General features: G+C 42.5%; 1 protein-coding gene across 1 annotated transcript in view; it reads left to right on the top strand.

Annotated features, from left to right (window-relative positions):
* Nucleotides 1-26,007, top strand: part of LOC122812230 (intercellular adhesion molecule 5-like) — a 423,548-nt gene that overhangs the window by 337,524 nt on the left and 60,017 nt on the right. Inside the window, exon 8 of the mRNA XM_044084585.1 lies at nt 194-451. Coding sequence (XP_043940520.1) covers nt 194-451 — 258 coding nt within the window. The remainder of the gene's footprint in view (nt 1-193; nt 452-26,007) is intronic.

The raw sequence follows: 26,007 nt of genomic DNA, 5'->3' as shown, positions 1-26,007 counted from the left end.
CAGCACAATGTGGCTATGTGAGCAATATAAACCATGCCATTTAGTAATTTTCTTACTAGTGTCATGAATTAAGTCATTGTATTAAGGTTTTATGTTGAATAACTCTAAAATTTTCTGAGAGGATTATTTTCTGTCATATGAAGTCATGAGTCATGGGATATAATAAACACATTATTTCTTTCTTTTATTTTAGTTCCACCTGGTATACCTAGAGTTGAACAACCTAAAATGGTATGGAAAGGAAATACTGTGAGTTTTGTTTGCAGTGCCACTGGTAATCCCCCTCCTTCCTATACATGGTTGCACCCAGAATCAGATAATGTGAACATGAGCCATGATAACAGGATAATTCAGATTAATAAAGCCAGGCCAGAGAATGCTGGAAACTACAGCTGTGAGGTGCAGAATGAGCTTGGAAAGAGTACAGTGACTGTCCAGATGTTTGTTCACTGTAAGTATGACAAAGTATTACAGTATAAGTTTTGAATTTCGTTAATAATGCACACCTGATACTAACTTCATAGTAAAATTGCATTTGCAGTAAAGTTTTTGAGGTGACAGCATCAAATCTGTCACTACTTAGCAGTATGTGTAGTGAATGCATATGGGGACACAGACTAGGTTTTCAAGTGAATTTTAGGAATGCTACACTGTGTACATTGTGCATGTGCTAACCCTGTCCCTGCCCCTTAACACCAGCCCTGTGCATGTATTACATTACTAAAACCCTTGCCCTAACAGTGCTGCTGAACAACACACACACACACACACACACACACACACACACACCTAACAGTGCCACTGAACAACACATGCACACACCTAACAGTGCCACTGAACAACATACACACACATACACACTCACACACAGACACCCACGTATGTACACACACATCCTAACAGTGCCACTGAACAACACACACAAACGCACAGACCCTAACAATGCAGTTGAACACATGCAGACACATAAACCCACATGCACATATATACATGCCCCCACCCTAAGAGTGCCACTGAACAAGACACGCACACACATACACGCACGCGCACACACGTGCACACACATACACGCACACAAATGCACACACACACACACACACACACACACACACACACACACACACACAAACACACCTACACACATCGATCATAACACTACTAAGGCATAAAACAAAATCTATCCCTTCCCTAGCCCATAATCTAACCTGCAAACAATCGCACATGCACACTAACCACAGTAGCACGATCTTGCTTGTCTTCACTCCAGCACCTCTTCAGTTAAACATTAATTTTCTTACATACTCCTGCAATATGCAACACTTTAATTCAACCATATTGTATAATGCAAATATGCATTCACTCGTATGTTCAGTCACTCCTTCTTACATCAGTGTTTTTATCAAATGAGTATTCAGCCTTTTTTGATTACACCCATATGCACATATATAGAGGTTGTATATGTGTATGTTTATATATATATATATATATATATATATATATATATATATATATATATACAATCATTGAAAAAAGCTTGTCAGCTGCCTGGATTGTTGACAACATTAATAATATAAATGATCATAAAAAAAAAATCTGCTCAGACTATCAAACACTGTATTAGTAAAAAAAAAATAATCATAAAGCTGCCATGGCAATGAAGGTTATACATTCCCAACACTTCATATTGGAGAGCTTGACCACCCCATGCCCCTACAAGTGCCTAAAATACAACCATTAAACCCCGCACAAATAATACACAAACAAAATACAAGCAAATACGCTAGTCATTGAAAACAATTTTAGTAACATTAGGTCACCTAATGATCAATAATGTGTTGTCAATAAAATGCATTGTAACTCTCCATATGTGTGGGTGTGGGTGTGTACACACACACACACACACACACACACACACACACACACACACACACACACAAATATATATCGGGAGTCCATATTAAATAAGCAATTTGCACTTGATTGAATATTAAATATAGTAAAAGCAATTATATCAAATGGAACCCTACCCATTGTTTTCAACGGGGCTAGCCCACTGCATCCCCCCTCCCATACACACACACTGCTTTAAATAACACAACAGTGGGGAAAAAAGCAAATTCTATTAACCTACTCTGTGTGATATTAGTGAAAACACCCTCAATGTCATAAGTGTAAGTGAATGGAACAGACTAATTCATTTACACTGCTAATAACAACTGAACTGCACAAGATCGATGAACTGCAGACATTAGTGAAGCACTTTGATAAAATGTAGGTCAAAACCTGTTTGACCTATTGCAGTTCAACTAAATAAATATTGAATAACACCGTTATGTATATAAATAGATATATAGATAGACAGATGTGTGTGTGTGTGTGTGTGTGTGTGTGTGTGTGTGTGTGTGTGTGTGTGTGTGTGTGTGTGTGTGTGTGTGTGTGTGTGTGTGTGTGTGTATACATAGATAGGTAGCTATAGATGTAGATTATATAGAGATAGTTATATACTTTTTCATTGTTAACATATTCTGATGACATTCAAGCATCAGTCCAGTATTAACTGTGATCATTTAATTAATGAAAATCTTGTTACATGTCTGCAGAAGGGAACTTATTGTACCCTGTATACAAGTGGTGCATCTCTGGCCATAACAGCTGTAAACCTGTTGTCTTATTGTCCCCTTAGTCAAGAACACTAAGCTTGTGTGCACTCCCAAGTCCTGCAATACATAAACAATTGTCAACTCATTTCCATTACACATTTGAAAGTGATGGCCAGTTATCATAGAGATAGATTTGTAGAAAGATGGTCCATCTGCAGTAAGCACTAGGATTTATGCCACCCAGCAGATAAAACTTTCTCAGGCTACCAGACACCCATCCTTTCCCATCATACCCAGCGTGTGCACCTCTGTCCAATTCTGAGGTCACTGAAAAAGCTAAAAACAGAAGAAAGAAGCAGAGGAGAGGTAAGAAACATGAGCATTATTGAATGATAGCATCCTGCTGAAAACAGACTCCTTTTTACAGATTCATTAGTCTGGAATGACCTTAGCTGTCTTCTTCAGCCATAGGACTAAGGCTGATGGGACTTGGGCATCTCAGCATCTGTTTGCAACTTTTGCAGGCTCCCCTCTCAGTTACCTGTAATTCTCTACAGTGTTGCAAACTCATCAAGTATTTTTTTACTGCTGAACAAAATTACAAGCATGAAAAGGCTCAAGGTTCTATCTTACGTTTTGTGAGGGAAATCTTTTCAAAACTACTTTGCCAACTTCTGTTAGATTGTGTCTCAGTCATTGGTTGTTTTCTACATTTCCAGGTCAGATCTAACCTTTACTTACTATTTATTTTTCTCTTTTAGTCTCACTACCTGTCAGCTAACAGCTCCCTCCCAGCCATCTAGCCCATTCATTCCCAATCACCAGGGAGAGATTGACCAGGATGGGCCATCATTCAGACAGCCATCAGGGGAGGTTTGAAATTTTCTACTTTATGCCATAACTTCTTTATATACCTGATGAAACATTGGGATGGGACATGCAATAGGCTGATGGCAGAGGACTTCTCCTCACTTCTGCAAAGGGTGTTTTCTCCAAACAGCCATGCCCCCAAAGCAGAAGAGGAAGTCTCTCCACTCTCCACCAGGAAGATTACACTGTCTGGTATGCCCCCAAGGGTGTACAACTCTCTCCACCCCCTAAGAGACATAAGCAGATCACATCCCTTTACTCTATCCCATCCCTGGCTTCCCCAATCACAAGGACACTAACTGAATCCCAGTCACCCCTGCACCATAGAGCCAAGCCATCTTTTTCTGCCTTTTTACAAAAGTCATTTCTGCCTGGTTATAAGATCAGCATTTGCAGTTTATCCTGTTTGATTTGCAGTTTACACTGCTTTGCCTTTTATCGATAAAACACAACTAAGAGTTGATCAGATAGTTAGGTATCTGGAAACATATGTAGACAGTGATCTAGCCTTTGACCAACACGTAGCCAAGATAGTGAGAAAATCATTCTGTATCACCCAACTCATCAGCAAGGGTACAGCATCCATTTCCAGAGAAGTTATAGTACTACTCTACTGAGCCCTTATCAGACCCATCATTGAGTACAATGTCACCTTTGGCATGTACCTAACCAAGCACTTGCAACTGATGGAACACTGTCAAAAAGTTCCTCATCAGAAGAATCCAGGATCTGAATACCCTGTCCTATGCAGATCACCTTAAGGCCCTATCTCTGTACTCAGGCTACTACAGGTAATTGAAAGGTGATCTATGCCTGGCATATAAGACATTCTCAGATCCAGCTCTGATGGGTATCTTGTACAGCCACAAAACAAACAGCACCAGAAACACTAGTTCCTAAGACCTGAGCTTTGCCTGCAGCATAAGTAGAGCTTGCTGGAGATAAAAATGTGTGCCTCAGAGGATCCCTGAGCCATGGAGTAAGCTCCCCATCTGTGTGAAGCAGAGTTCATCCCTGACCCTATTCAAATGAAACCTTGATCACTGGATGTAGAATTAAAAATTCACTACCGATCTGGCCTCCATGTCTGTGATGGACAGAGGCTGAAAATAATTAAATTAATCCCCAACTAACCACCCCCCATAACCCTTAACTACCTCCTTACTAATATTCCCCACCATATAGACATCCATGTACCCTGGGGACAAAACTGGGTTGTGCTGTGTTGGCCGTTAGCCTAGTATAAACCTATGAATCTATAGATAGTTGTATGGTTGTATGTACAAAAAAGATGCAATTTAGGATATAATTTTCTCATTGTTAGTTCTTGGATTCACTTAACCTCCTTCAGCTCTCAGTTGCAGCGCAGTTACGGCATGTAATATTATTTCTGTAGTGTTTGTTGAGTAAGGTCTGCTAGTTTGTTGCATATTACCACAGTGATTCTGACATTTCTTTTTAGTTGTTGTTCTGGTTTAGAAAATGTGATTCTTACAGACATAAAATCCTATTATAAGAAAAGCATCCCTGACCCTATTCATATGAAAGCTTGATCATTGGATGGGAAACCACAAATTCACTACCGGTCTGGCCTCAATGTCTGTGATGGACAGAGGTTGACTGTAATTAAATTAATCCCCAGCTAACACCCCCTCCACATAACCCTGAGCTACATCCTTACTACCATTCCCCATCATATAGACATCCTTGTATCTCGGGGACAAAACTGGGTTGGGTTGCAAGCCAAATTTGTAAAGACCCTGTTGGCCATTAACCTAGTATAAACCTATGAACCTACGAACCTATAGTAAGTTGTGTCGTCATATGTACAATCAAGATGCTATTTAGGATGTATTTTTTCATTGTTACAAGTTCTTGGTTTCACCTAACCTCCTTCACCTCTCAGTTGCAGCAGAGTTACTACATATAATTTTATTTCTGTAGTGTTTTTGAGTAAGGTCTGCTGGTTTGTTGCATATTACTGTTACCACATTGATTCTGGCATTTCTTTTAAGTTGTTATTCTGATTTAGAAAACGGGAGTCATACAGATATTATAGACCTATTATAAGAAAACCGTTTACTTTGTGTGGATAGCCTTGACCCAGAACATTTGAATCAGGACTGTGACATTTGTAGAGTTCAGTCAGAGGACATCATTTAATTACAAATAAGATCCAATGCTTTCTGTTTTCATCTGATTTAAACTCTGATTTCTCCCCATCCCACAGTTTCCCTCTCCTGCCTGAATTAGCTCAGATTTTGTTTGCCACCTGCATAACTGGATTAGTTGACTGACAGCTCCATCCTGTTTCATGATAAGTGAAGATTTTGTTACTTCTTGTTAAGATATTTAGGGTTGTTAGTAAGATTTAATAGTTTCTAGGGTTTTTAATAGATATATAGTGTAGTTTATAGACTTAGTGTGTTTTTCCTGGTAATTTTGCTCTGTGTAGTGTGTGTTCTTAGCCTTTAGGATTTAATCATTAAGTTGTCAGGTTTATATTAGAAATAGTTTAAGATAGCATTCTGTATTAAGTTAGATGTTAAAATTATTTTTATAATGTTAGAAAAGTCTACAGACTTTAAGAAGTAAGTGTTCCCCCTGCGATCATAACATCCCACCCTAAGACCAACATTTGCACTGCGTGTATTGTTTCTGACCTTCCCACTTGCATGATTCTTGTACTATTTTTGCTGCTTTCAGTACTAGGGCACTTCATGGAAGGAAAGAGAAGCTTATTCTGAAAGGACTCCTTCCCTGCAGACAGGGTCAGAAATGTCTTTGGATCCAAAGGCACCAAAAAGAGAGAAAGGTCAAAGGAAAAAGAGAAAGAAAATCACACATAGATCAAAGGATAAACCTAAGGACAAACAGCAAGAAAAGAGACCAAAAGAACATTTGGAAACACCTAAGAAAAGGTCTCTAGATCTCATGGTTATTGAAGGTCCAGCACCTAAGATACCGAGGCACTCAGATCCTACTGTTTCCAGGATCTGAACTCCCTTCCCGAAAACAGCTTCTTCACTGGGGCTGATTAGCCCAAGTCTTCATTTTCCCATCCTTCAAAAGATCCCATTGAGGCCTACTTTGATACTTCATCTTCAAGATCTGGTGGGTCCATAGGAGTCTTACCAAATTAGATGTTGACCAAATGATGAAATTTCTAAGGACTCAGATTCAGCTGGGAGTTCTCCTATCTCCATCCCCAAGGAAAGGACCAAGATCAAACCCTTCAACCCTGGCCATACTACTTCTGATGTCTCCACTTTTGGAACCAATGCACATTGGATCCAACCTCCTCGCTGTCCCAGCTTCAGAACCTGTAGCCCTGTAGACTTCAGCTTCTTCCCTCATCTTTGCAACATAGATGCACTTGGGTCAAGTAGAGTCCTGGAGCCAGAGCATCGGAGTTGGGGCACCAGTGATGGAGTTGACTCAGATTTTCAGAGCCGTCCCTACTGCTCTGGGCTTCAGCCCTCATTAACTTGGTTCTGAGGTCCTCCTTGGAACCATCTGCCCTGGAGTCGAGATGAATACCAGTCCAGCTGTTGTGGGTCTCTTCCTCAGTTCCATTGGCTGAGTCAACTTTCAAGGCTATGAAGAGGACCTTGGCTGGACTAAGATGACTTGTATGGATCCATCCAGACTTCTGCTGAAGCTGCTGCATCTTCCTATTATTCTGGTCGACAGGGATAGATGGATTCATTTAGCTTTAAGGCCACTCAACATTTGACCTCCACGTCAGACTGCAAAAGTGTCTCCTTCAGAAGTCCCAAAGCACATCCCCAGAAGAGGACTTGCAAGTGTTGACTCCTGTCCTGAGTAAGTCATGGAAGACACTGACTTAAATGAGGTAGAAGGATCCCCCAAGCCCCACCCAAAGACATCTTCTATGGAGGCATCCTAGAATTAATGAAACAGATGACCCACTGAAAATCCTTCTTTCTGAGTCAGTGTTTCTCGAAGCTTTTGCATCCAGCCCTTCAACATCCTGGGTGTCCCACCTTCTGGCACCTTAGTGGACCTCATCGTTGAGTAGGCCTGGAAGGAACCTGATGTGGCAGACCCTGTCCCAAAAAAGCCAGATAAGATTTTAGTTGTCCCTAAAGACAGAAAACATTGGGCAAAGGGTCTCCCTGTAGATGCCATGATGGTAGCAACAGTCACAAAAAAGGAGCTGTCCAAAGAAAGTTCTTCTGTTCATCCCTGTAACAGGGAGTCCAGGGCATTGGACGTAATGGAGAAACTTGCACTTCAGTGACATTTGCACTCTAAGTGCTGAAGTAGATGGCACACCTGATATATTTCCAGTGGGATTTTATCAAGGATTTTCAAATTCCCTGGCAGGTAACATACCTTTGCATATCCAAAAAACAGTGGCTACCCAGTTGTCTACTCTATGGTCCTCCTGGAATGTGGCCATGAGACAGCTATCTAATACAGCAAACAACACAGCACAGGTGGCCAGCACAGGTATTACCATGCAGCGTTATGCATGGATGCTGCTCTGCAATTTCACGGAAAGCTTTAAGATGTCCTTCATAAATGCCCCCTATGACGATTGCATTTTATTTGGACAAAATATAAAGGAAGTATTTGCCAAAGGTGAGCAAGATGGTAAAACCTTGATGTTCTTCTTGTTTCACTGTTGCAGTCATTACATTTGGGTAATCCTGCTGGCAGGTTGCCCTCAACCGGCCTGAATTCCAAAGTACTGGGTCCTGTGTCAGCTGCTGTCACCCCTTCCCTGACATCAGGTCGTCAGTGGTATAAAAGAAGCAGTGGATGACATTTTCTTCAGTCTTTCTTGCCTCGCGATGCCCGAAGCAGAAGCAGTTTGCAAGTGCCGGTTGGCCGACTCCTGAGATTTTCGTGTTTGAGTTTCAGATCCGAAGTCTTCTATAAAGCTAAGTACCCCGTTGGGGAAACTTTTTTCTTGCTTCAGACCGATGTCAGAAAAAGTTAATAATTGTATTTCTTGTGGAAAGCAAATACCTCATAAGGATTTTCATTCTTACTGTATTCCTTGCCTAGGCCCTGATCACAATGTTACTGGTTGTCAGTTTTGTGCTAGATTTAACCAACACACTGTTAGGCGTCGGTATATCTTTGCTTTAAAGTATTTTGGTAGCCGGTTTAATTATCCAGAAATGTCGTTGGATAGCCATCCGACTACCGGAGTTTACAAAAAACGCTTAGAAAAGGATAGAGAAATAAAACCGAGGCCCAAAACCGACGACGAAGCTTCTCCTAAGCCATTCGCCGGTTTGCCGATTCTCAGTGAGGTGCTTTCGCAGCCCCTAACACCCGTTACTTTAGAGTCGCAGGCCACTACCGACTCCCATGTGAAGTCGGCCATGCCGCTGGATACTCAAGGTATTGGAGCCTCGGACTCTAATCCTTCAGATGGGTCTGGAGCTGCTGAGCAGGTACCGGCTTCTGAGGGTGTATTCAGACCTAAACATCTTTACATTAAAACGACTTCAGCTTCAAAGCCAAAGACTAAAGCATCTTCTAAAGCAAGGAAACAAACTCAAGAGCCACGTGTACAGGCCTCTATGCCCAAAAAACAGATGATCAAAATGGCCGAAGACCTGATTACCTTGATCAGGGGTTCCCATCCCCCTCCTGATAACAGGCCTAGGCAAGACACTGACTATAAATCTTCAGATCATGTTTCTGTTTCTTCTGATTCCTCTTCTGATCAGGGATATTCTTTACCCCCTTATGAGGATTCTGATGCTGAAGAATCTATACCGTCAGCTTCTCCTCCTGAGGACTATTCCTTTGGAGAAACCTTGCATACCATGAGGGAGCATTTTCACTGGGAAAGCCAAGGTTTTTTAGAATCTAAAAAGAGGCTCAGGGATTTCCTTTTACTACCACAGCACAGGCTTCTAGCCATTCCCCCTGTGTTAGACATTGTAGCTGATGTGTTTTCAGAGTCTAGTTTGACCCCTGACTCCTTACCCCCAGCTCCTGTTAAGCCTGACAGATATTACAGGGTTCCAGACTCACACAAATTTCTATTTAAAATCCCTGCTGCAGACCCAGAAACTATTTCACAGGGTCCAAAGGGAGTTAAGGCCTCGACAGCAAAAAAACCAACCCCCTCTGACAGAGATTCAAGGGCACTGGATAGAGGGGGAAAAAAGGTTTACACATCTGCAACTTTGGCTATAAGGGCCTTAAACTGTCAGCTTCATATGCTCAAGTATCAGCAACATGTCATGGGATTGCTTAAACAGAAAATTATGTTAAACTCTGAATGTGCAGAAAACAAGGAAATGCAGGATTTATTGCATGCAGCTGAGCAAGTTGGAAAGCATACTTTGCAATGTGGTTTTGATTCATTGGAGGCCTTCTGCAGGGCCGCAGTTATGGGCTCTGTAATTAGGAGGCATGCTTGGTTAAAGGAACAAAATTTGCCTGATCATGTTAAAGTTAAATTACTAGATGCACGTTTACAGCATGATACTTTGTTTGGTGTTAAGGCAGAAGAGGTGTTAAAGAAAATGGAGGACAAAGCTAAATCTATGCAAACTGTTAAAGATTTTTTACAAGTACAGCCACCTAGGTTTAGTAGACACTGGCCTACAAAAAATTGGTCCTGTCCTGTGTCAGACAGACCTCAAAGGGGCAGATCCAGATGCCCTAGGGGCAGATCCCAGGCGCAAGGTTCTTATAGGTCAAGACAATGGGGTGCTTCTACCTCCAAAGCTGGAGAAGATAAATCACAAACGTACAGAAAACAGTCCCAATGACTTTCCCCTGCCTGCACCAAGCACTTACCTTCTGGCAGCACCCTTAGAGGGAAAATTAGCACTTTTTGCACAAAATTGGCACATTATAACCCAGGACAAGTGGGTTCTAAATATAGTGTCACAAGGCTACAAATTCCATTTCCATACTATGCCAAAGGCAAATGGCTGGCCAGATCTGCCAATAAATCAATGGACAGAGGCACAAAAACAAGTTTCATCCCTCATGGACATGGGGGCCATTCAGCAAGTACCAGAGCAAGAGCAGGGACAAGGATTTTACTCAAGACTGTTCTTGGTACCCAGAAAGGACAAGGCCTGGAGCAATAATACTGGACCTATCTATTCTGAAAACATTCCTGGATATTCCAAAATTCAAAATGTTGACTTAGCAGCAGCTTCTGCCCATGGTGGGCAAGAATGCTTAGCTTGTGACATTAGACCTAAAAGAGGCATACCTGCATGTTCCAATCAGACAATCGTGCAGAAGATACCTCAGATTCAAGGCTGGTTTCATGCATTACCAATTCTTTGCACTGCCCTTTGGCTTATCTACTGCGCCCAGGGTCTTTACAAAGTGCCTGGAACCAGTAATTGCATTCTGCAGACAAAGAGGAATACAAATATATCCTTACTTGGATGACTGTCTAATTCAAGCAGAGAACAAGGACATTCTTCTTCAACATCTGGCGTTTGTGAAACGACTTCTAACATACCTAGGGTACACAGTCAACAAAAAGAAATCAAAACTAGTACCCTCTCAAGAGATAACATTTCTGGGTGCAAGCTTGAATACAACTGCCCAGATGGCTTATCTCACGCCAGACAAAGGCAACTGACTACCTATTTAAAAATGTTGGCAACAAAGGCCCAGTTATCTGCAAGAAAAAATCTGCAGGCTTTCGGCTTCATGGCATCTTGCATCCTACTAATTCCATATGCAAGACTGCATATGAGGAAACTTCAATGGTACCTAAAAAGTGTTTGGACTCAACATTGCCACAGCCTGGAAACAATGATTACTCTCATTCCCTGCCTGCAACAGGAGTTTCGATGGTGGGCAAAGGCTTGTCACCAGAACAAGGGACAGCCATTCACATTACCCCCAGCCAGGCAGACACTAACAACGGATGCATCAGATTATGTCTAGGGGGGCCCACATGGCAGGAAGATGCATTCAGGGCACATGGTCCACAAACCAAATGCATCTACATATCAATCAAAAAGAGATGCTAGCTGTTCAAAATGCCCTGACAGCCTTCAAGGACCTACTTCATCCAGGACAACTACTGATAAAGACAGACAACACCACAGTCATGTGGTATATAAACAAGCAGAGGGGCACACATTCTTACCCCCTTTGCAGACTAGCCATGACATTGTGGGACACAGCTGTGACTTACCAAGTACATCTGCAGGCACAATTCCTGCCAGGAAAGGAAAATACTCTGGCAGACAAACTAAGCAGAAACCTCATGGATCCCCACGAGTGAAAGCTGGATCCACAAGTCTTCAGCATGATAACAAGGAAATGGAGATGCCCGGACATAGATCTGTTTGCCTCCCCTCTCAATTACCAACTGAAAAGATTCTGCACAAGGACTTATCACAGACAAGCATGGAAAGTGGATGCCCTATCTTTCAGCTGAAAAAAACTCTCAGTATATGCCTTTCCTCCACTACCTCTCCTCTCCAAGGTACTCCTAAAGGTCAGACAGGACAAGCCAAAGATGATACTGATTGTCCCAAACTGGCCACGCCAGTACTGGTATTCTATCATTAAGAACTTGTTTCTATGCCCAGCTTGGACTTTATCTCAAATACCTCGTCTACTGTCCCAGCAAAACAATCAGATCCTGCACAGCCAACTCAGGACATTAAACCTGGCAGCATGGCGGATAATGTACTAATACAAAACACACCTCTCAGTAAAGCTGTGATGGATGTTATTCTGGAAGCTAGAAGGCCTAGCACTAGAAAGTCTTATGCTGGAAAATGGAAGAGATTCTGTGCTTGGAAGCAGGCACAAGAAACTGATACAGCTGTACCAAATATTCCTCAGATTTTGCAATACTTAACTGAGATGCTGGACAAAGGCCTATCCTTTTCATCAATTAAAATTCATGCCTCTGCCATTTTGGCTCATTACAATACAGAGCCACCAATTTTTTCTCATCCTTTATTAAAGCAGTACCTCAGAGGAGCCAAAAATTTAAGGCCTCCAAGGAGATTACCAATACCTGCATGGGACCTCAACTATGTCTTGGAAAAGCTCACCCTGCCTCCTTTTAAACCAGCTGCTACTGCTGATATAAAGTTTTTATCTTAGAAAACAGCTCTGCTCCTAGCAATTACTTCTGCAAGAAGAGTTTCAGAGCTACAGGCGCTCATGGCTGTGGAACCTTTTATCATTTTTTATCCAGACAGGCTCTCTCTGACGACAAACCCAACATTTATGCTTAAAGTTGTGTCCAGTGTGGCTCTTAACCAAACTATTCATCTACTAACATTTTATCAAAATCCACAGAACAAGGGGGAGAGAATTTTGCATTCTTTGGACGTACACAGACAGCTTAGATTCTACTTAGACAGAACCAAAACTTTCAGGAAGACATAGCAATTACTAGTGGCATATGTTGCAGGATCACAAGGAAAGGCTATCTCAAAGCAGACTATTTCCAAGTGGATAGACCACTGCATCTGTTTCTGCTATTTACACCATGGTAAGCCAGTGCCTAAGGGCATTAGGCCACATTCAACTAGAGCAGCAGCCTTTCTCAGGGGAGTTCCAACCAGAGACATTTTAGATTTGGCTATTTGGAGTCCAGTGCACACTTTTACAAAACATTATCATCTGCCACTCTACTCTAAATCCAGGGTAGGCTTTGCCACTGCAGTTCTGCAGGGCCTCATAGCCGCTCCTAATGCTGTTTAGCTCCAGCCTCCCAATCATAGCTTTGGGACTCTACCCAAATGTAATGACTGCAGCAGTGAAACACGAAGAACATAGTACAGTTGTGTACACTTACCATAAATGTAGATGTTCAAGTGTATTCACTGTTACAGTCCATGTTACCCACCCGCCACCCCCCTTTCTTCTATGGATCTTATCTTTCCTTCTCTGATCTATACAACCTATGTGTTGTATTTTCTTATAGATGAAGGTAAAATTTATATTGGTGCTTTTATTGATATATATATTTATATATAAAGTTTGGCTACCCTTTTAGGGGGCACTTGACATCTGGGGCAAGAAAAACTGAAGAAAATGGCGTTGGCTGCTTCTTTTATACCCCTGACGACCTGATGTCAGGGAAGGGGCAACAGCAGCCGATGCAGGACCCAGGACTTTGGAATTCAGGCCAGCTGAGGGCAACCTGCCAGCAGGATTACCCAAATGTAATGACTGCAACAGTGAATTCACTTGAACATCTACATTTATGGTAATTGTACACAACTGTACTTTTTCAACTCCTCAAAGATCCTTCTCCAGGAATCAAACAGGAGGGAGCAAAATGTCATTCAAAAAATCACAAGGACACTCCTGGAGACAGGCCTCCCAGAGTCAGCAGTGAAGGCAGTTCCATGGGATCTCACCTATGAGGCAGAGGTGATCTGCAGAACCAAGGTTTCTATGGATCTTTCACAGACAAAGCTTATCGGCATCCCTGAATGTTTGCCCAACTGCTGCACTCTGGAGGCAGTTGGAGGACGCTTCTCCTTATACCCTCTAGCCTGACAAAATATAACTTCCAATTCTTGGGTGCTAAGGATCATTACCAAAGGTTATGCAGTACCCTTTTTATGACCCCCAAAGACAAAACAAGATTCCCAATACTTGATCCAATCATTTGCAATCTGCAGCAACAGAGGTTTCAAGGTTGCTGGACAAAAGAGCCATCCAGCCAGTCCCTCAAGACCAATAAGGATCCGTAGTCTATTCAAGGTTCTTTTTATTTCCAAAAAAGACAAGGTACCTCAGACCAGTACTGGATCTCAGCAGTATGAATCAATTTATAAAACAGACAAAGTTCCAGATGGTCACAGTACAGTCCATGCTACTTCTTCTGGGGAAGGACGATTGAATGTGCGTATCAATCTTCAGGACACCTATTATCATATCAAGATTTAGCTGCAGTCCAGGAAACTCCTCCATTTCCAGCTGAAAGCCAATCATTATCAGTTCAGAGCACTGCCATTCAGTCTCACCACAGGCTCCAGGTTTTTACCAAGATAATGGCAGGTGTCACAGCTTATCTCAGCCTACAAGGGATCCAGGTCTTTTCATATTTAGATGATTGGCTTCTAACTGCTACCTTCATAGATGTACTACTGTGACATCAGTCATTCCTTCTATATCTAGCAATTCACTTGGGGATTTCAATAAACTTCAACAAAAGCAAGCTGTCCCCTTCTCAGACCATAGAATTCATAGGTTGCCACAAAGGCACAGTATGTCAGATAATAAAACGTCCCCTGACATGAGTCAAATCCTTAAGGTCTGCAGTCCTCCAAGTGATGAAACATCCTCGATTCTGCAAATTTTAGGACTAATGGCTTCCTCTGTAACTCTGATTCCTTTGGACAGATACCACATGAGACTTCTGCAGTGGATACCAGCTGCACAATGGTCACAAAAGCGACATCCTCTTCATAACAGGATTTGCCTGAGTCAGGTCTGGGGAGACCGTATTCAGTGCTGGATTTCATCCAACACAGTTGGTCAAGGCACACATCCAATACAGTTGTTCAGAGCAGACCCTTATGTCCCCCTGCTTCCAAAGCTGCAATCATCACAGACACTTCCCTTCTTGGGAGGCATTTCCAATGGAAGACAGTTCAAGGAATGTGGTCATCAATAGAGGCCAAACCTCACATCAGTGTCTTGGAGTTGAGGGTGGTCCTCCTTACGTTTGAGACATTTCATGACCACCTACCCAAGGATATGATCGACATCCACTTGAACAACATGGTGGTTTGGTAGATCAACAGACAAGGTGGAATGTGCTTGTACCTTCTTTGCAGGTAGCCATGAAAGTTTGACAGTGGGCAATGTCTTCAAACTACTTTTTGATGGCAACACACATACCTGGGATGTCCAGTATTCTGGAGGACAAATTGAGCAGAACTGTACTATTGCCTCAATGAGTGGTCTCTCAACAGTGTAGTCCAGCACAGATTTGCAGATGCTGGTTCCACACTTTCTGCAACCTTTTTGCTTCATACCTTGGCAGCAAATGCAGAAGTTACTTCGCCCTTATCCCTCTACAGGGACAGTCACAGAGAGATGCTGTAGTCCATTTTTGGCCCCCAGGTTTCCTTTATGCATTTGTACCAATTCCCCTCATCATCAAGTTCATTCAGAATGCTGTGGCATACGAGACCAGTGTAATCCTCATTGTCCCCTTCTGGCCTAGGCAGGTATGGTTCCCCTTTCTTTGGCCTCATCTGGTACACCCACCAGGGTCTATATCAGATGAACGAAAAATCTGTTCATTGAATACGTAAAGATCAAAGCTTCACGGAAATTGAAAACGGTATTGTGGGGTCTCAGTACAGTGAGGATTAGGGCATTTGCCCTTTCCTCACTGTAGTGCGATCTCAGAGTTAGAATATATATTTAGTGGGGAGGTGGGGGGTGCAGCCCCCCACAATACCGTTTTCGATTTCCGTGACGTTTTGATCATTACGTATTTGATGAACGGATTTTTTGTTCATCTGATATAGACCCCACCCACCATGGGTTCTGGATCTATTTCTGGATCTCTTCAGTCACTCGTCCAGGTACTTCTACTGGCTCTCAAGGTCCTAAAATTGACTGCATGCTTCTTTTTTTCGATTGTAATGATCTCCAGAGATGCCAGGCTTTCTTCCCCAGTAGTCCATGTCATATGAAAGGGCTTCTGAAAGGGACTCCGCCAAGAAGATTTACAAAAGCAAATGCAAGTGTTTTTCTATTTGGGCCTCTTCAAAGGGACCAGACCCCTTTTCAGTACCCTTACCTAAAATGTTGCAGTTTCTATTGGAACTATTCAGAGCTGACTAATTTACTCAACAATTAAAGTCCAGTTAGCAACCATTTCAAATTTTCTCATAGGTCACAAAAATACATCTATTTATTCCTGCAAAGTAACCAAAGCCTTCCTGTGTGTCAGAATTATAGGCACTCTCTTGCAAACTTCCTTTCCTTATTTTTCACAAGAACAGTGTCACTGAGAACAAACCTTTTGTTTCTCCCCAAAGTAGCTTTGGAATCTAACTTAAACCAAAAGATTGATTTGCCAATCTTCTTGTCAGCTTTTACTAACAAAGAAGAATATACTGTGCATACTTTAGATGTCCGTAGACAACTCAGGTTCTGTCTCCATCATACTAAGAATTTCAGAAAATTAGATCAGCTGTTCATGTCCTTCTCCAAGACAAAACTTGGACAATCAATGTCTAAAGTAACTATCAAAATGGTTAATAGACTGCATTTCATTTGTTTATAAGTCAAGAGGCATGTCTTTACAATCAAAGCCTAAGGCTCATTTTACCAGGACAATGGCAACTTCAACAGCATTTATAAAATGAGTGCCTATCAGTGACGTGCTGCAGCAACTTGACCTTCAGCTCATAACTTTGTATCTCATTAGAAGTTAGGATTCACACATCTTTTGGCTCTGCCCTACTCATGAATGTCCTTCCTTGAATCCACCCATGTCCCTGTCAGGTAGCTTGGGAATCTGTTCCACATGTTGAATCAGACAAAAATATGACAGCATTGGATACAAAAGTTATGCACTTACTATAACAGTAGATCTGTGTTGTCTTATTTTCTGGTTCAGCTCCCCTCCCTCCTTCCCCCTGTCAAATTCTCACTTATTTTTTCTAGGTATTGACCAGACCTTCTAGGGATCCTGTCTGACCCTTTGTACCTCATGGCTTACATTGTGGTTTCTGTTTTTCCATTCATTAGTTTTTCCTAAATGATTTTTCACCAATTGTGGTCATCCAGCAAACTTGATTTGAGGTAATTCAGGCAAGAGAGGGGAATTATGAGTAAGGGAGAAGTCAGAGATCCAGTACTTTGTTGTAAGGTGCCGATATCAGATCTGACTGGATTTGGCAGTCCATATGTTGAACCAGATGAAAATGAGAGAACATGGATCAATCATTATGGTAAGTACATAACTTTCATTTAATTGTCAAGGGTCTAATTCCAGCTATGGAGAAGGCTTCCTCCTCTGTTACCACCTAGAGGTTAGTCTCTTTGGGATCTAAAGGAGTGTTTGGGTTGCCTTACTCTGTTAAAGCCAAAGACAGGGACAAAAGTAAAGAAACTGGTAGATTACACAAACTTAGGGATGGGAGGAGAAATTCCACTCTTCTAAAGGCTTTTTCCGTAATCCTACCACAAAACAAATACCGGATATTACGGCTACCCCTGTTGCTTCTAGTAGTGTTTCTAAACTGCCAGTCACTGTGGTGGTGAATCAGCCATTAAAGATTTTTAGTAAGACAGCATTAGGATTTTGTTTGAAATTTAACTTGGGAGATGCATACCTAGGTCTCCTTCTGTCATGCCCTACTATTCACTACATTCCTTCCATGTTTGATCTTTTATGGTCAGCTTAGACTTTAAGTAGGAGATGAGGGCTCATTTGAATGCTCCTACTGAGATGGGAATTGCCTGATGTTCATCGTGTTTCACTGTTGCAGTCATTACACTTGGGTTATCCTGCTGGCAGGCTACCCGCAGTTGGCCAGAATTCCAAAGTCTAGGTCCGGCGTTGGTTGCTGTCACCTCCTCCCTGACATCAGTGCGCTAGGGGTATAAAAGATGCAGCCGACGCCATTTTCTTCAGTCTTTCTTGCCGCGCGGTGCCCGAAGCAAAAGCAGTTCGCAAGTGCCGGTCGGCCGACTTTTGAGATTTTCAGAATCTAATTTCAGATCCGAAGTCTTCATTAAAGCTAAGTACCCCATTGGGGAAACTTTTTTCTTGCTCCAGACCGATGTCAGAAAAAGTTAATAATTGTATTTCTTGTGGGAGGCAAATACCTCATAAGGATTTTCATTCTTACTGTATACCTTGCCTAGGCCCAGACCACGATGTTGCTTGTTGTCGGTTTTGTGCTAGATTTAACCAATGCACTATCAAGCGTCGGTACGATTTTGCCTTTCATTACTTCGGCCGAAGATTCAATTATACTATGCCGTCAGAACAACCGACGACCGGAGTTTCTAAAAAACGCAAGGATAAAGACAAGGACAGGCATCCGAGGTCCAAAACCGACTTTGAGGCTTCCGCTAAGCTAGTCGTCGGTTCGCCGGTTCTCAGGGAGGCGCTTTTGCAGCCCCTGACACCCGCATCCTCAGAGCCACAGGCCGCTTCCGACTGGGCCTATGGAAATTCAAGGTATTGGATCCTCGGAAACAGTCCCCTCAGATGGGTCTAGAGGGTGTTTTCAGACCAACACTGTTATATGTAAAGCCATCTTCAGCTTCAAAGCCAAAGACTAAAGCAGCTCTAAAGACAAAGAAACAAGTACAGCATTCTCCAGGACAAACTTGCATGCCTAAAAAACAAATGCTCAAAATGGCCAAAGACCTTATTACTTTGTTCAGGGGTTCCCATCCCCTCCTGATAAGAGGCCTAGGCAAGAGACTGAATATGAATCTTCAGATCAGGTTTCCATTCCCTCTGATTCCTCCTCTGATGTAGAATACTCTCTTCCTCCCTATGAGGATTCTGATGCTGAATAATCTATTCCTTCACCTTCTCCTCCTGAAGATTACTCTTTTGGGGAAACCCTGCATACCATGAGGGAGCATTTTCATTGGGAGAGCCAGGATTGCTCAGAATCTAAGAAAAGGCTCAGAGATTTTCTTTTACTTCCACAGCACAGGCCCCTTGCTATTCCCCCTGTTCTGGACATTGTGGATGATGTTTTTTCAGAGTCAGGCGTGTCTCCAAACTCCACACCTCCTGCACCAGTTAAGCCAGACAGATACTACAGGGTTCCAGATTCCCATAAATTTTTATATAAAAACCCTGCAGCTGACCCAGAAACCATTTCTCAGGGTCCTAAGGGTGTCAAGGCTTCCACTGCACAAAACCCTGTCCCCTCTGATAGAGATTCAAGGGCACTGGACAGATGGGGAAAAAAGTTTACACTTCAGCTACTTTGGCCGTAAGGGCTTTAAATTGTCAATTTCATATGCTTAAATATCAGCAATACTTAATGTCACTATTAAAACAAAAAATGTTGACTAATTCTGACTGTCCAGACAACAAGGAAATGCAGGATTTATTGCATGCAGCAGAACAAGTGGGAAATCATACTTTGCAATGTGGTTTTGATTCTTTGGAGGCCTCTTGTAGGGCCGCTGTGACAGGTTCTGTGATTAGAAGGCATGCTTGGTTAAAGGAACAGAATCTGCCTGATCATGTTAAAGCAAAATTATTAGATGCTCCATTACAGCATGATACTTTGTTTGGTGTTAAGGCAGAAGAGGTGTTGAAGAAAATGGAGGATAAAGTGAAATCTATGCAAACAGTTAAAGATTTCTTACAGGTACAGCCACCCAGATTTAGCAGAAACTGGCCTTCAAAAATTGGTCCTTTCCAGTATCAGACAGGCCACAAAGAGGCAGATACAGACACCCTAGAGGCAGAGCCCAACCCCAAGGCTCATACAGGCCTAAACAATGGAGTGCTTCTACCTCCAAAAGTGGAGAAGACAAATCTCAACCTTATAGGAAACCGTCACAATGACTTTCCTCTACCACTTTCAAGCACTTACCTTTTGGAAGCTCCCTTAGGGGGAAAACTAGCACTTTTTCAACAAAACTGGCACGTGATTACCCAGGACAAATGGGTCTTGAATATAGTGCCTCAAGGCTACAGGTTCCACTTTCACACCCTGCCAAAGGCAAGAGGCATGCCAGACCTGCCACACAATCAATGGGCAGAGGCACAAAAGCAAGTTTCTTCCCTCATGGACATGGGGGCCATTCAGCAAGTACCACTTCAGGAGCAGGGACAAGATTTTACTCAAGACTGTTCTTGGTACCCAGAAAGGACAAAGCCTGGAGACCAACACTGGACCTGTCTATTCTAAACACTTTTGTGGAAGTTCCAAAATTCAAAATGTTAACTCTGCAGCAACATCTGCCCATGCTGGGCAACAAGGCTTGGCTCGTAACTTTGGACCTAAAGGAGGCATACCTGCATGTTCCAATCAGACAATCTTGCAGAAGGTACCTCAGATTCATAGCTGGCTCAATGCACTACCAATTCTCTGCGCTGCCATTTGGCTTGTCTACTGCGCCCAGGGTCTTCACAAAATGCTTGGCACCAGTAATTGCTTTCTGCAGACAAAGAGGAATTCAAATATATCCCTACTTGGACGACTGCCTTATTCAAGCCGAGAACAAGGACATTCTACTGAAACATCTGGCGTTTGTAAAAAGATTGCTAAAATGCCTAGGGTACACAGTAAACAAAAAGAAATCAAAACTAGTACCCTCTCAAGAGATAATATTCCTGGGTGCAAGCTTAAATACAACTGCCCAGATGGCTTATCTCATGCCAGACAAACAAAGGCAACTGACTTCTTACTTCAAAATGTTGGCAGCAAAGACCCAGTTATCTGCAAGAAAAATTCTGCAGGCTTTGGGCTTCATGGCATCCTGCATTCTTCTAATTCCATATGCCAGACTGCATATGAGGAAACTACAATGGTATCTAAAAAGTGTTTGGACTCAACATTGCCACAGCCTGGAAACATTAATAACCCTCATTCCTTGCCTGCAACAGGAATTTTGATGGTGGGCTCAGGCCTGTCACCACAACAAGGGACAGCCATTCACACTACCCACAGCCAGGCAGTGAATAAAAACAGATGCATCAGACTATGCCTGGGGGGCACACATGGCAGGAAAATGTATTCAGGGCACATGGTCCACAAGCCAAATGCATCTTCATATCAATCAAAAAGAGATGCTGGCTGTTCAGAATGCCCTAACAGCTTTCAAGGATCTACTTCTTCCAGGACAACTTTTGATAAAGACGGACAATACTACAGTCATGTGGTACATAAACAAGCAAGGAGGCACACATTCCTACCCCCTCTGCAGACAAGCCATGACTTTGTGGGACACAGCATTGACTTACCAAGTACACCTGCAAGCACAATTCCTGCCAGGAAAGAAATATACTCTGGCAGACGAACTAAGCAGAAACCTCACGGATCCCCACGAGTGACAACTGTATCCACAAGTCTTCAGCATGATAACAAAGAAATGGGGATGCCCGGATATAGATCTATTTGCCTCTTCTCACAACTGCCAGCTACAAAGATTCTGCACAAGGACTTATCACAAGCAAGCATGGAAAGTGGATGCTCTATCATTCAGCTGGAAAAACCTTACAGTGTATGCCTTTCCTCCTCTGCCTCTCCTCCCCAAGGTACTCCTAAAGGTCAGACAAGAGAAGCCAAAAATGATTCTGATTGCCCCAGACTGGCCCTGCCAGCACTGGTATCCAATCCTAAAGAGCTTGTCTCAAGGCCCAGCCTGGACATTACCTCTGATTCCTCATTTACTGACTCAACGAAACAGTCAGATTTGGCACAGCCAACTCAGGACCCTAAATCTGGCAGCATGGCGGATAATGTAGCCATTCATAACACAACTCTCTCTAAAGCAGTGATGTATGTTATTTTGGAGGCCAGGAGGCCCAGTACCAGAAAATCTTATGCAGAAAAATGGAAGAGATTCTGTGCCTGGAACCAGACACAAGGAATTGACATGATTGTACCAAATATTCCTCAGATTTTACAGTATCTAACTGAGATGCTGGACAAAGGCCTATCTTTTTCATCAATTAAAATCCATGCCTCTGCCATTTCAGCTCATTACAATACGGAACCACCTATTTTTTCACATCCATTGCTAAGACAGTACCTCAGAGGGGCCAACAACATAAGACCCCCAAGGAGAGCACCAATACCTGCATGGGATCTCAATTATGTCTTGGAAAAATTAACACTGCCACCTTTTGAGCCAGCCAACACAGCTGAAATAAAGTTCTTATCATGGAAAACAGCTCTGCTCCTAGCAATAACCTCTGCAAGACGAGTCTCAGAGTTACAGGCACTCATGGCTGTGGAGCCTTTTATCATTTTTCATCAAGACAGGGTTTCTCTGAGGACAAACCCTACTTTTATGCCTAAGGTAGTGTCCAGTGTGGCCCTTAACCAAACAATTAATTTGCTCACCTTTTATCCAAACCCACAACATAAGGGTGAGAGACTCCTGCATTCTTTGGACATACACAGACAGCTACGCTTCTACTTGGACACAACTAAAGCTTTCATAAAGACTGAGCAACTTTTGGTGGCATATTCTGCAAGATCACAAGGAAAGGCGATCTCAAAGCAGACTATTTCAAAATGGATAGGCCACTGCATTCGTTTCTGCTATTCACAACATGGCAAATCAGTGCCTAAGAGCATTAGGCCACATTCTACCAGAGCAGCAGCCACTTCAGCAGCCTTCCTCGGAGGGGTACCAACCAAAGACATTTTAGAGGCTGCAACTTGGAGTTCAGTGCACACTTTTACCAAGAACTACCATTTACCTCTCTACTCTAAATCTGGAGAAGGCTTCGCCACTGCAGTTCTGCAGGGCCTTATAGCCTCTCCTAATCCTATTTAGACCCAGCCACCCAACCTCAGCTTTGGGATTCAACCCAAGTGTAATGACTGCAACAGTGAAACACGATGAACATAGTACTGTTGTGTACCTACCATAAATGTAGATGTTCGAGTGTATTCACTGTTGCAGTCCAGGTTACCCTCCCACCATCCCCCTTTCTTTGCTGGGACTCTTCTGTACTTCTCTATCCTATACAACCTATGTGGTGTATTTGGTTGTAGATGAAGGAAATGTTATTGTTGTGCATGCATACTTATTGGCATAATTTTTTAGCCTTCCTATAGGGGGGCACCTGGCATCTGGGGCAAGAAAAACTGAAGAAAATGGCATCGGCTGCATCTTTTATACCCCTAGAGCACTGACGTCAGGGAGGAGGCGACAGCAACCAACACCGGACCTAGACTTTGGAATTCTGGCCGACTGCGGGTAGCCTGCCAGCAGGATAACCCAAGTGTAATGACTGCAACAGTGAATACACTCGAACATCTACATTTATGGTAGGTACACAACTGTACTTTCCCCCATCTGGTACCATGGTGTATAGGGGTATTTCTTCTTTTCCTTCCTTTCATAATGTCTCCTTACTCAGACATGCCTCAGTGGTAATTCTAATGAGACTAGTTAGCACCCTGCAGGAATCAACATCAGTGGCTTTGATGCTAGTTACATTTCTAGCTTCTGGTGCCTGGGACAGATCTTCAAGGGTGGTGTTTGTAACAGTGCTTCTGGCACCATTCTGGATCTCCAATGTGTTGTCATTTGAGTTTTTGGGCCCATATTACATATCACTGGGTTCAGGCCTGAACACCTTTTTTTTACATTAACATCTGGTGCCAACCAGTTGGCATTGAGCTTAATGTCAATGTCTGTGTTGGTGCTACTGAGTGTCAGTCTTGAACTCTTAGCTTCAATACACTGATAGCAAGTGTGGTTTTAATGTTGACTTCCATGTCAGCACTGCAGTCTGTTTTGCACTTGCCATCCTCAAAACCTGCAACCATGATGATTTCAGCCCCAGTCTGTCATCCACCTGCTCCTTCAGCTCATTAGTTTTCTTTGCAGTGGAACAGAGGATGTAAGAGCCAGTAGCTGTATTGCCACAGTGTATCTGATTACACTCTTCTTTCTTTTTGTGACCCACCCCACCAAGGAGGGAAAAGAAGCATACATGCAAGAGGATACAGTTTTATCTCCCATTAGATTCCTCCAAATAGACACAGCCAAAGGCAGTGTTAATTCCCTGTTGTTTGTTCTGATGACTCCTGATAAGAGAAAATGGGTTCTTGTCTAAAGACCCTACTATTTCTCTGCAGAGGATCCTGAAGGAGGCTTTCCAGTCTCTCCTCTGTCCTTCTGGGCGATTCCTTCTGTGATGGTTACATTTGTCATCAGTGAGAGTTAGTGAAAACCTGATGCTGTGGCACCAATCTTAAAGAGACTAGATACAATTATTTGACCACCTAAGTACTGCAACTTTTTTGTTCAGACTGCAGTGATTATTTCTGCTATAGCAACCATCATGAAGGCTTCTACTCCAGCAGCCCCGACAGTCATTACCCTGGTAAGGAGTTCAAGGTATTGGAGGTTTTTGAGAAGCAAATTTTGTGTCCTGCACTTTGATTCCCTCAGGAGGTTGCAGCTGAGATATTCAAGTAACTGGAAGAGTTTACTGGATGATGAGCACAGAACAAAATTGTGTTCACAGGCAGAGATGATTTTGTTCCAGTCTCATCTCACACTTGGCTCAGAATTATTCAGAGAGTGCAGCATGGGCAGTAAGCACTAGTGGAGCTATTCACCATCACGCCTTAATGCCTTGTTAAAAGGTCCACTTTGTTTGGACCCAAAGTTAAAGAAAAACTGGGGCAAAGGGAAAAAAAAGGAAAACCTTTTTGTTGGTATGAGGTTCCAGAGTCCCAGTGCTCTTTTTCACAACATAAAAGAGTCTATTTCAGTTATGGTACCACTTTGCCCAACTGCAACAAAGAAAGCCGGGGTCTGGGACACACCACCATGGCTGTGGTAACTTACAGAATGGATGCTGGTTCAAATGCAAAAATTCTCAGCAAAAGCAGGGATATAGTGGTACTCTTATGCAATGATGTCTTCAAGAGTGGAGTTATGGGAAAAGGCTATGAAGGCAAATAGTAAGCACTTGCAGGAACTGTTTAAGGTTTTTTCCATATTTGTCACAGCATTAGGATATGTAATTTTACAGCTATGTACACACAGAAGATGTGCTTGATCATTTTTTGTCCCTGTATGAATGTGACAAAAAGAGAGAAAGCTGATCATCTTACCTGAATGATTTAGTACTGTCTACATAAAACTGGACACCCATGCACGTAAGTAGGTATCCTCCTTGATTAAAACAGTTTAGGAAGAATCATAGCCGGCCTTAGGCATAGGCCAACTAGGCAGCTGCCTAGGGTGCTGGTCTAGCAGTGCCACATTTTCAATAATCTTGATGGTGTAGGCAGACCAGGATGAGGGCACAAGGTGGTGTTGAGGGGGCACTGTGGGGACCTTTTGCCTAGTACACCAGTTGACCAAAGGTCAGTCCTGGGAAGAATATTGACACATTGATAGATTGGTTTTAATTTAGATTCTGTAGTGACTTCAGGCACAAATGACAAGTTGATGCTAACAAAGTTTTGGAAAATGAGTTGAGTATTTTAATGAAAGAGGCTTAAGCTGTGAAATCTTCTTAGCTGAGGTAATGGCTACCTAGAAATTAGTCTTCCAAGACAGGAATTTTGAGTTTCAAAAGGATATTGAAGACTGGAAGAATTAGCTTCTGTAGCATCAAATGTATATCATGTTGATTGTACTGGATATCGTAACAGAAGTCTGATCTCGAAACTTCTAATGAAGGCCTTGCTAACTTTGAAATATGCCAGGGAAGTGAAGTTATGGCCAGGAAAAATCAGAAATGCAAAGTAAATGAACATGACAGAAGACTATTTAATGTTTGATTCATTTGACAAGTAATTTAAGACTTGTGAAATTTGGGCAAAGGAATGTGAAAAACCAGAGAAGTAGTCAAAACAGAGGAACAACTCTATTTTTC

This window comes from Protopterus annectens, chromosome 9.part0 (genome assembly GCF_019279795.1).
Source record: "Protopterus annectens isolate FY-2018-M chromosome 9.part0, PAN1.0, whole genome shotgun sequence".
Classification (NCBI taxonomy): Eukaryota; Metazoa; Chordata; order Ceratodontiformes; family Protopteridae; genus Protopterus; species Protopterus annectens.
The sequence above is the reverse complement of the archived record's forward strand: the minus strand, read 5'-3'. Positions and strand labels throughout refer to the sequence as shown.